General features: G+C 38.2%; 6 protein-coding genes across 6 annotated transcripts; 3 read left to right on the forward strand and 3 right to left on the reverse strand.

Annotated features, from left to right (window-relative positions):
- Positions 1–72: 72 nt before the first annotated feature.
- Positions 73–1,899, forward strand: NEMIN01_0115 (transcription initiation factor TFIID subunit 5; the record flags this gene model as incomplete). Its single annotated transcript, XM_051476057.1, has 1 exon — positions 73–1,899. One exon carries the CDS (start codon positions 73–75, stop codon positions 1,897–1,899), a length of 1,827 nt encoding a protein of 608 aa, XP_051332017.1.
- Positions 1,900–2,205: 306 nt separating this feature from the next.
- NEMIN01_0116 (uncharacterized protein) lies at positions 2,206–2,889 on the forward strand (the record flags this gene model as incomplete). Its single annotated transcript, XM_051476058.1, has 1 exon — positions 2,206–2,889. One exon carries the CDS (start codon positions 2,206–2,208, stop codon positions 2,887–2,889), a length of 684 nt encoding a protein of 227 aa, XP_051332018.1.
- Positions 2,890–2,998: 109 nt separating this feature from the next.
- On the forward strand, positions 2,999–4,264 carry NEMIN01_0117 (uncharacterized protein; the record flags this gene model as incomplete). Its single annotated transcript, XM_051476059.1, has 1 exon — positions 2,999–4,264. The coding sequence occupies one exon, from the start codon at positions 2,999–3,001 to the stop codon at positions 4,262–4,264; it is 1,266 nt and encodes a 421-aa protein (XP_051332019.1).
- Positions 4,265–4,400: 136 nt separating this feature from the next.
- NEMIN01_0118 (uncharacterized protein) lies at positions 4,401–5,999 on the reverse strand (the record flags this gene model as incomplete). Its single annotated transcript, XM_051476060.1, has 1 exon — positions 4,401–5,999. One exon carries the CDS (start codon positions 5,997–5,999, stop codon positions 4,401–4,403), a length of 1,599 nt encoding a protein of 532 aa, XP_051332020.1.
- A 343-nt stretch (positions 6,000–6,342) lies between these two features.
- Positions 6,343–7,221, reverse strand: NEMIN01_0119 (uncharacterized protein; the record flags this gene model as incomplete). The annotated part of the gene is made up of 1 exon (XM_051476061.1): positions 6,343–7,221. One exon carries the CDS (start codon positions 7,219–7,221, stop codon positions 6,343–6,345), a length of 879 nt encoding a protein of 292 aa, XP_051332021.1.
- Positions 7,222–7,587: 366 nt separating this feature from the next.
- NEMIN01_0120 (uncharacterized protein) lies at positions 7,588–9,768 on the reverse strand (the record flags this gene model as incomplete). Its single annotated transcript, XM_051476062.1, has 1 exon — positions 7,588–9,768. One exon carries the CDS (start codon positions 9,766–9,768, stop codon positions 7,588–7,590), a length of 2,181 nt encoding a protein of 726 aa, XP_051332022.1.
- Between the last annotated feature and the right edge of the window lie 2,041 nt (positions 9,769–11,809).

The raw sequence follows: 11,809 nt of genomic DNA on the forward strand, positions 1-11,809 counted from the left end.
ATAGCATTGCGTGTCTGCCTCCTATCTTCGCTTCCTCCGTTATTACTTTGCTTCCATTTTAATTATTTTTCGATGGACCGAGACAACAGAAACGAAAAGAGTATGTTCGACAAAAGAGGATACAGAAGACACCAAGAGATGGACTCTGCAAGGACCGTGCTGCCGCTGAACGAGTATGTTGGGGACAGGGAGCTTCACTCCCGCTTGTCAGTTAGAAACTCAACGCTCATTGATCCCGCAGGCCCTGTGGACTCGGGATATGCCAAGCTGCGCCAGTGGGTGGACGACTCTTTGGATTCTTTCAAAAACGATCTGAGCAATCTTCTCTTTCCTGTTTTTATCCACTTGTATTTAGACATGATTTCTATGCGAAGAGAAAACGAAGCGCTGGCGCTGATGAACGAGTTCAAGGAAGATTTTATAGAAGTGCATGCAAATGAAATAAGACAGATAGAGATGGTGCGAGACATGTCCAATCTCAAAGAAAACATGCTGGCCATGGCCTTTATCTCAAACAAATACCACTTGACAATGGGAAAGTATGCCTTTGACCTCTTGATAGACTTTCTTGAGCTCAACGGCCTGCTGAAAATAGGAAAAATTGTCAACCAGTATCTGAACATAAAAGTGTTCACTGGGAAAATAGGAGAAGATGTTGTTGACATTGGTCTTGTGGGTGTTGCTGATTTTGACTTTAACAAAAAGGCTATTTCCAGCGGCGTGCATTACATTTCCCCCAAAGTTGAGGAGCTTGTTCTGACGGAAGAGCAGTACAAGTACGAGTATCTGGACCAGTTTCTCAGCATTCTAAAGAAAAAGAAGTCTGAAAACGTTCCGCCTTCTTTTGAAAGAATACCCTCTCCCAACCCGTCTGCTTCGCACATAGCATCTGAAATCGACAAGCTGAGAGATCTCGCAAAAAGAATGAACGTAAGCAAGCACCAGATGCCGAGCATTTGCTGCTACACTGTGCACAACACGTTTGATGCTCTTTGCTGTGCTGACTACTCTCCCGATCTCAAAATGGCTGCGCTTGGGTACACAGACTCGTACATTGAAATACACTCGCTGACTGATGAAAGCTTGCTGAAGCTTAAGCAAAGCATATATCTTAAAGCGCCTGAAATGAGGACAGGAAAGGCAGACGATGCTCGAGACGACATTGGAAAAGTTGTTCGCCTTGTAGGCCACTCAGGCCCTGTATATGCAGTAAAGTTCTTTGCCAGCAAGAGGTTCCTTCTTTCGGCTTCGCAGGATAGCACAATCCGTCTGTGGTCTCTTGACACTTACTCCGAGGTTGCAGTGTATCAGGGCCACTTTTTCCCTGTGTGGTCTGTTGACATAGCATCCAACGACTACTACTTTGCCTCAGGCTCCAGCGACAGAACAGCCTGTGTGTGGAGCGTAGAAAGCGCAAAGCCTGTGCGCCTTTTCGCCTCTTCTTTGAGCGATATCATGTCAGTTAAGTTCCATCCAAACTCAAACTATCTCTTCACCGGGAGCTGCGACTTCAAAATCAGGATGCACGATCTGCAGGACGGAGACCTTGTGCGTCTTTTTGTTGGCCATAAGGACGCGGTGACATGTCTGGATGTTTCTGCCTGCGGAAAGTATCTTGTTTCAGGCGGGAAAGACAAAACTGTTATTCTGTGGGACATAGCAACTGGCAAAAAGGTCTTTAAGTACATAGGGCACGACGGGTTTATTTTCTCTGTAAGCTTTTCTTATTTCTCGTCTCTCATTGTTTCTTCTTCTAGCGACAACACGGTAAGGCTGTGGGATAAAAACAAAGGTGACCTTGTCTCCACATACTACACAAAATCAACTCCTATTATCAAGGCGGTGTTTGGATATCGAAACATTATATCGTGTCTGGGTGCATACACCCCAAAAAAATAATAAACTGAGCAGCCAGTATATAAAGTGTTATTGAGCTATCTCTTTGTTTGTTACGGATTCTACTTGCTATGTGGTGAGCAGAATAGACAGCTCTGTCTCTGAAAGCACGAGCAAGAACGCTTAGCATCTTCCAGTGCATCTGCATATACAGAATAAAGACATCTAATTTGCAATAGCTGATTACTTTCTTCAATCTCATTCTTCCTTTCTCTTTTTGTTGCACATTTATCAAGAACAGTATGCTCTGTATATTTTAGCCTATGTGCTCCATCTTATAGAAATTTGGATAAAAATACTTTTGCTTGCATGCACATCGTACTGGACAGGAAGGCATGTGTTGCTATAGATAAAGGGATCTCCGGCAAGTTTGAGCAGATATCTGTGCGGGTAAAGGACTCAGGGCTTTACATACAGGCAGTGGACAAGTCTCGAAGCATGGTTGTGGACCATTACATAGACACAATGCTGCTGGAGTCCTGCAGCGGAGAAAGTGAAGGCATAACCATTCCATACACGAAGTTTCTTCTGGCGGGGATGGACAGGCTGTCTTTCAGTAAGACGGGAAGTCTCCTAAAGCTTGTTTGGACAGGAAGCGGCATTTTGCTCGAAAAGAACGTGTATATACTGGACTTTGTGTGGTCTGAGATAGAGTACAGCCTCGGATCTGTTCTATTTTCTCTGCAGTACACAGCGCTTTCTCTGATCAGGCGGGTGTGCGGAAACGAGCTTGAAATATGCGTAGAAAAAACAAAGGTAGAGATCCGTGCCCTGTCAGAAAACCACATAGTCCTGACAAGCAGTCTCGAGGCTCCTGTCGCATGCAAATGCTCCTTTACACTCCTGAAGTACCACCTAGATAGGCTGCCCAAATACACATACACAGCAGCAACCTTTAATATAGACAAACAAGGACTTGTCATCCTATCCCTAGAGGCGCTGGGGGTTATAACAACCATAACAATAGCAACTGAGGTTCTTTTTTTTGAGTAGATGCGGTAAAAACACAAACAGCTACAGCATACACATATTTGCATATTTAGCAATGCAGAGTGTACACATTTGTTTTTGCTAAAAGAAAAATATTTTCAGAGGGCAGTGAATGGATGCTGAAATATACTCAATAGACTACGCAAACAATCGCGCAAGCGAAATAAAAGAGATTGAAAGAAGCATAAAAGAAACAAGGAAGAACAAAATGCTGTTTCAAACGCTTCCCTTCCACAAAAGAAGAAGAACAGCCTCTTTTGACGAGCGGCGGCTCCCTAAAGAGCTGCGGCGAGGAGAGCGCACAAAAAGAAGAAGAGTCAGGCAGACAGTGAAAGACCAGAAAAATCTGCTAAAGGCCCACACATGGTACGCCAAAAGGTTCACAATGTACAAAAGAAAGGAGATGCATCTCCCCTTTAAAAGACACTCAAAGAGCGACAGTTTTATTGCCAAAGCACTGAACACAAGAGGCGTGCTGTGCGACATTTCATACAATAGAGTCTACTTGAGCGAAAAAAAGCATCCAACAGGCGCTGTGTTTGACCAAACATACAACCGAGCTATTTTCTGGAGCCCTTTGATAGAGCCCAAAAGCCATGAGAAAGTGCAGAATAACGATCTGGCAAGGAGAAGCATTGTCATCACAGAGACATTAGAGTGCTTAACTACTGAGCCACTAGAGACATTTAGAGAAATAGAGAATTTGTCAATATTTGAAATATTTGGCGCACAGTCTCTCTTTTCAAAAACCGAATGTGTAAACTGCCAGACGGTTGAAGATCTTTTGAGCTCCACCGAGCTGGCATACATTTGTCTTCGACTGCAGGACAGAGCATACATACTTGTCTCAAGAAAACACTGCATGGCTCTGCTGCAGAAAGCGGTAGTATCAGGGATTGTGCCTTGCAGCATACTTGAGCTGCGCAGAATTGCAACTGAGACAGAAAGAGTTGTGTATCCCTACGACATACCGTGCCATCCCCAAGGAAAGGCCTTTCTAGAGCACATTCGCACGCTGCAGGAAGAAGAACAGAGTAAAAAGCCAAAGGGAAAAAAGGAAGTAGTGTTTCTACCAATCTATGAAAACACGTTGGAAAAACAGACAATGGCGCTCTTCCAGGCAAACAAAGGAAGCTTTCCAAGCAGATCACCGGTGGTGCAGAGCGAAAAAACTGATGATTTTGCCATGAGTGGAGCAGAGGAAGTGATCGGAGAGGTGGGAAGGTCTTCTTTTTCATTCGCAAAGGGGAAAACAGCAGGCTTGATTTATATTGATGAAAATGTAAAGATAACAAAAAATCTTTTTATCAGGAATCTAAAAAACAAGACCTTCAGAAAAATAGAGTACCAAATAGTGGATTCTACCATGATGCTGTAGCCAGAACATGCTATGTCTCTCAGACTATGCTGAAAAGATATTTTAGTGGAAGTACAGACCAAATGAAATAGATTCTAGCCGCAGAAACGGCTACATAAATAAAACGACTATTTATTGAATTGTAAAAGGGTAGCATCTAGGGCTCTTTTGATATTTTGTATAGAACTCTTTTGTATGCTATGAGATCTAACAGGTGTTTTCTGTCCGGAAGATCGATGAGATGTGTGAACTTGTTGAGTAGAAACAGCTCTTCTGCAAAAGTTTTTTGTGCATCCTGCACGCAGTCTTCTTTGTTTATAATCCCGCGCGTGTACATGTTCAGAAGGAAGTATAGATACTCTTCCAGATGCTCCTCGGGCTTCTCGCGCTCTTCCTTTCTTCCATAGAGAACGCCGCCTGAAGAGTTTCTTATTCTTTTGATGCGGTTGGCTTCGTCTGGTACGCTGCTAAGATAGTATCCTGCCAAAAACAAAAAGGCTTCCTTCTCGAGCACGTTAGACATCCCAGCCAAACTGGCCTTTATTACAGGAGAGAACCTCTCGGGCAGAGGATGCTCGCTGTAAATAGCCCGCAGCATAGACGCAGGGCTGTATTGAAATCCAAGGCGGATGTGCTCGTCTTTCAAAATGCCATGCTTCAGGAGAAGACGTGTGGTGTGGAACACACACTCTCTGTCGTGAACAAAAGTAGCTATCTCGGAAAGGCCTTCCTTGCTGTTCAGAAGAGAAACAATGTACAGCTTGAAAATCTTCTCTTTTTTTGTGTCCTCGTTATTGATCAGAAATGGGTCTATTTCCAGCTTTACACTGTGCCTTTGGAGAAGATGCAAAATGCTCTCCAGTGCGTCTGTTTTATGGCGTGTTCCAATGTAGCTTATTAGGCTGCTAGCTATCTTCTCTGCCATGATGGGTGACAGAGGCCTTTGGCTTATACTGAAAAGCTCTCTTATAGCGAACAATGGAAGAAACTCTATAACATCCATGGCTACCTCGATAGCCTCGCTGTTTGAGAATTTGCAAAGCAGTCTGTACAGGTCAATGAAAAGCAGAGAGAAATTGCCGTGTATCCCTTCGATTTTGTGTCTGTTTTTGCACAGAGTTTTAAAGCATAGAAGCAGCTCTTTCTCAGTGAATGTGCCTTTCTGCTGTTTCTCGATGGAAATAATTGCAGAGATAGAGGCTCCAAAGACCGTGGGGCTGTCACTTTGCACAGCCTGTTTGACACTTTCAAGCTTTGTCTCTTTAAAGGCCCTGAACAGAGTGGGCACGGCCATTAAAGAAGCCTTTTGAACAATATCTGAGCGGGAGCTGCAGCCTTTTTCAATCTCATGCGAAAAGTGGTTTAAAAAGTCGGCGTTTGAGATTTTGGATATAAAGTCAAAGGCAAGAGATACTTTGAGCGCATTTGAATAGGTTTTCTGCGCAAGGTCTTCTTTTGTCTCCTGCAGGACCGTGTTCACAGAAAGAATCAGAAGAGACGAGTCCACTCGCACTGTTCGCAGAATAAAAGAGTATGCAGCGCACTTCACCTCTATGGCACTGTGCCCTATAAGACTTAGAATAAGCGGGAAGACTTGTGCTTTTTCTTTGTGAGACAGGTTTTTTGTAGAGATTGTGTGGAAGGCATCCATGACTTTTTTCTTTTCTCCTGTGGCAAGCTTTTCTTTTGTCTCCAGAAATACGCTTTTCTTCGGAACAACTGCAGGCGCAATAAGACTATTTGTTAGAGTGTACATGGATGGGTTTTAGGACGCGCTATTTATAAAGCGGATATTTGTTTGTTATTGCAGCACTGCAGATTTTTACATAATAGAGTGGGCTTTTGTGCAGTAATTATATGCTATCGATGTTTTTCAATGAGTATAAACATGTACAGTTTGACTAAACAAGATTTTATCTAGATCTATTGATATATTTGCAAAAGATAAACACCTTATTGCAAGTAAATATAAATGCTATTTATGCAGTATAGTGTGTTAAGCAGTGATCTGTTGATTAAATGCTGCACTTCACAAATATAGTATAGTCTTATATGCAGGCGCAGAGAGGCTATAATAATTTTAGTATTTTATCTCGGGTTTATTTTATTTTGTAGGACATAATCAAATGAACTCTCTTACTTTTGTAATCTAGCGTGTGTTTTAAAAAACTACTAAATACGCTCCAGCTCATGTATTTATACGCATACAATGCCATCACTACAAATGCAAGCAAAGAAGCGCATAAGTATAGTAGGAAGAAAAACTCACTTTTGCTCATTTTGTCTTTTTTAAAGAAGGCCACGTTATATAGCTCTGCAACACTGTATATTTGGGCAATAGCAAGCAGGCCAATTAGCACAGACCAGTTTTTCCATGTGTAGGTTGTCTCTAGGATAGAATTCTGTATGTCTGTTTCTATATACACTTCTACATAGTTCTTGTAGATGAAGCTAAATAAAAATAAGCATGGCACAGAAAACAGGATTGAAAGAACTGAATAGACTGTTTTGGCATATATACTTTTAACAAACCTTATAAAACGCTTGAGCATGTATATCACGCTTATTATCTTAACAATAAAGCTTGTAATGTTGAAAAAGTTGTAGCATGCTATAAGAACGATGTTTCTTGGGGTGATAATATTGTATGGATTTGTTAGCTGCAAAGAGATGAGATTTGCCACACCGTTATTTCCCAGCATTATCACGTTGGCAGTTGCGTATATAATATTGAGTATTATATAGTATCCAAGTAAAAGCATTATTTTCCTCAGTATATCAAATAGTGTGGTTCTGCAAAAGTATCTAAAGCTGCTCTCTTCTGGCTTGCGGAGTGTACTGTCTGATGGATGCACAGGATCTGAAGTTCCATTTATGAGATGTAAAAGAGAACTGGTCATTTTTTCTTGAACCATATTGAAAAGCCTTGGGCCCAAAAAGACATTTTGGCGCAAAGCAGCAGACTTGTGATGATTCATTTGGATGCCAAAAAATTTTAGTCTCTGTTTCGATATAACTCAAAAATACATAGAATTTACACGCTAGAAAAGAAATCTATTGGACGGTAAGCAGAGCAAAGGAGAACATTTCAGACTTATACTCCAAGAGCTAGTTTGATGATTTGTGTATCTGTGATGAACATAACTAGCACTACTGGTAATTTAAATACTGAAAGTAGAAAAATAATATAATTTAACTGCACTCTTAGATATTTAGTAGAAAGATTTAGCATAATGTGAATGCGTGTGTTTAAGAGCAGATGTTTAGCAAACTAGATTGTTTTATTTAATGTTGCTTTTTATAGGTTTACCTATAAGTGTGTTTGTGTTTAACTAATGCTAGTTTTAAACACGCGATTGCATATATCTCGCATAAGTGCTAGATAGTATTGGAACCAGCAGAATTTTTGACCCAATGTTAGAAAACAAAGAGCCTGCACTATTGCTATTTTGGTGGTTAGCAGAGTTTGCACAGATTTTATCAGCAGATTCTATGGGCTTAGAGGCATTAAATTCATTTTTGTTTGGAAGTGCTGGATTTGAAGTGGTGCTAAATATAATATCAGATGTGCTTGGTTTTGTAGAATTCATTTGTTGAGGGGCACTGGGTGTACTACTGGGATATGGTACTGGATTTGAAGTGGTACTAGATATATCCTGAGATGTGCTTGGTTGTACTTTTTCTGGGCGATTAGTATTATTTTTGGGTATGATACTTGTTACACTATCTTCATTTGAGCTGGGATAATTAGTATCAGGTATATCACTGTTTAATACTTTTTTTAAAGTGGAGCTATAATTTGTTTTAGGGGTAGTAACTTCCGAAGTCTCCTCTAAATCATTAACTTTGAGAGTAGTAACTTCGGGAATTTCCTCTAAATCATTGACTTTGAGAGTAGTAGCTTCGGGAGTTTCCTCTGAAGCATTAGTTTGAGGTGTAGTAACTTCGGGAATTTCCTCTAGATCATTAACTTTGAGGGTAGTAACTTCTGGAGTTTCCTCTGAGGCATTAGTTTGAGGTGTAGTAACTTCCGGAGTCTCCTCTGTCGTACTATTTATTTCTGATATGGTGCTAACCTGCAGACTTTGCTCAGGAGGATTACTACAATTTTGTGATGTATACACTATTTTTATTGGCTCAATGTTTCCAACTTCACTTAAATCTATGCGGCTGCAATTTTCTAGCTTCTCATCTTCATTTTCATTGTAGAATTTAGACAGTAAATCATGTGTATCAAAATCATCAATATCGATAATTCTTCCGATTGTTGAATTGATATATTCTAACTCAAAATCTAAATGCTTAATTTGCATTTTGAAGAATCTTTCATAGTCTTTTTTATCTAGAATGCTATTTTCTATCTTTTTTTTAAAATCTGTAAATAATTCTTTGTTTTTATCGCTAAAAGATTGAATAAAACTTTCCATTTTAGCTATATAAGCACTAATATCATTTTTGATTGTCTGTATTGCATTTTCTACCTGAACATTATTTTTTTCGTCAGAAATAAAAAGATTGCTTACATCTTTCATTACAGTAGAGCTATTTTTTTTTACTTTTTCAATATTTTCCTTTAAACCACATACATCTATAATAGCAGGATCCATAAAGTATTCTATGCGGTTAATATGCTCGTATACATTTATTATTTGGTTGTATGTGTTTTTTATGGACATATCCGCAAAGCTTGAGTTTATAATAATGCTCTTTAGATCCGGATATCTTGTTTTAATATCAAGTTGAAGATCCTTGTTTGAAAACATATATATTGGGTTTTCTTTGAAAGTAGAGTTTTTAATATTTTGTAGTGCGGTCTTCCATTGGTCTGCTTGAGATAAAACATTTTTTGCTTCTTGGGTTTTATACAAATATATATTCTTTACTACATCAGCATAGTCATTCCTAGACAAGCTCTTGTAATCTCCCATTGATATATGTGTGCATATTTTCACTAATATTTCTTCTATTGTTAATCTAAATGTATTAGAAATTTCATATTCTTGCTTTATCTGGGCTTCAATATTATTTATCGTAGTATTATTATATGCTGTTGTATATTCAAATCTTTTATTCAGATCTGGATCAATCTTTAACTCTAGCATCCTTCTATAAAAATCCAGCGAAAATTCAGGCGAAGAAATCATAAAACTGTAAAATTTAAGTCCATCTGAGTTGTTCTCAGACACTGTAATCGATTTCAGTATATCATTGTATGCTGAATTGTAGTCAGTTTCGAAAATAGAGGGAATACTACTATTGTTTGTTTCATTGCTCTCTGCTATATCTCGGGTTATTCTGGTATATGGTTTACTATATCTTTCTTTTGGCATACTATATGAATCTTCCTTTTCAACATAGAAACTATTTTCGCTTCCCATTTCCATTTCCATTCCTGGATTATATGCTTGTTCAAGTTCATTGTATCCTGGGTTATTGAGGATATAGCTTGTTCCTGGCGTAATAATGCTGCTTATAATAAGCCCAATTAATACGGTAGCTCCTATAACAAAATTTATTATCTTCATAAAAATAAAAACACTTGCGTATTTATATCTCAATGATCTTTAATCAATCGCCGTATTTCAAAATCATTATTAGCGAGCATGCATTGCATAACTTTCAATAGAAGACTCTAGTAACCTAGACAGATAATATGCAAATAGGAATAGGATGAGTGATAGATTCTTATTGCTCTTCCTTGTTTTCAGTACTGTGCAGAATTGCTCTTTTTATTTATACATACTACATACTATGCACATGCTTGAATTAAATGTAATCCTTGATCACTAGTTTTTTGATATTATAATTGTGGTGATTCCGGGGTGGAGCTTCACTATGTCTAATGTAAAAGTCTATGAGTGAGTGCGTTGATAGATAGTGGATGTTTTATTGTTACGAGGCGGGCGATGGCCTGTAGTAGGATGTGTGCTGTAGGCTTTAGTAGTATCCTGTGTTGGCATGTGTACAGAACGGTTATCCTTTTCTGCTGTAATTTCTGAATGTGCTGAATTCACGTTCGCTCCTGTTAATAAAATATTTTTATACTTATTTTTTGTAATGCTTGTAAAGTATGCTGTAGTGAGATAGCTTAATTTACGACAAATATTAATACATATTGCAAGTAAAATAAAATTCATGATAAAATTTATTAGAATTACTAAATATAGCTTCCCGTCAAAGGTATAAAAAGAAAATATTTTAATTTATTTATGATCCTACAACAGGTGTTGAAGAAGGTAGTAGTAGGAATAGTTATATTAGCTTGTCTACAGAGAGCCAAGGCAGAATTAGACAGAGATATACAAAGGGCAAAGATTTATTGGAAAAATAGAATGGATTATATAAATAGAGAGTTTCGAGTCCGTTGTGATTTTTATGTTAGCGCAAATTCTTTCATATATGATCAAGAAATACCATCTAAAACTCTTAGAGATAATCTAGAGGACGGAAAGAACAAAATAGTCAACGTAAAAAGGAAAATAGCAATTCTTGATGAATGCGTAGAGAGGATATTAAGCATAGCGACAAAATGTTTAAAAAATACTAGTGATTCAAATATAGAACTAAATGAGCTATATTGCAGCTTAAGAAAGTCACTCTTAGAAGCCTTTGATAGAAATGACTCAGTAAGTGATGCAATGAAAGAGCTTGATTCGCATATGCTAGAAGTAGTAAAGGAATACAGCTATATAAAGAACAAAAACAATCGCATACAAGAATCAACTCTATTCAAGCTAGCAGAAAAGAATAAGGCATTTGCTTTGAATATGCTGTTCAGTTTTTCTAGTATAGAATTGTTTAAACCTGCTAATCTTATAGAAGAAGAGATAAAACATGCATTTGAAAACAAAAAAGATTATCTAATCACTACGGATTTCTCAGTCTACAAGAAAGCTATAATAGAATCTATAATAGAAGACATAGAAAAAGGCGAAGTAAACCTGTTTGCATTAGCTGAAAAACACTTCTATATTCTATTTAAGTATTACGAAATTGATGCAGATGTGATGAATATCTATCTCAACCTGCTAAAAGAGGATATGTCAAAAGAAGAGATAGACCAATACATAGACATCACTCCTGGCCAGGTTATAAAAATAATAATACTAGAGTGTGCATTGAATACATATCTTATAGACCACAGAAGAAACATTTTGTTTTCTAACCTTGGGAAAGTAATAGTGAATACAGGAAGGCCAAGAATCAGCGGCACAGGCGGCTATGAAGCCGTGGAAAGAGCAAAAGAAAGACAAGATAAAATACTTGATGCGCTGCATCTTCTGTGGAATAGTGGTGACTCATTTATAATAGGAAAAGGATATGAAAACTTTAAAAACTTCTGCAGCGATAATGGTATGACATCTACTAAATTTAGTAACATACAGAATATTTTTACATTTTCTAGATGGATATATACACTGGATATACTTACTTCAACCCCTGATAATATAACTAATGCACACAGAGTATTCAAAAAAACGCACTTTGACTTGTCTTACACCCATCCCATGTGCTATATCTATCTGCGATCTAAAGATGCTATCAAACAATTCAGTAACATTAATC

Source organism: Nematocida minor, assembly GCF_024244105.1.
Source record: "Nematocida minor strain JUm1510 chromosome Unknown 7925, whole genome shotgun sequence".
Taxonomy (NCBI): Eukaryota; Fungi; Microsporidia; genus Nematocida; species Nematocida minor.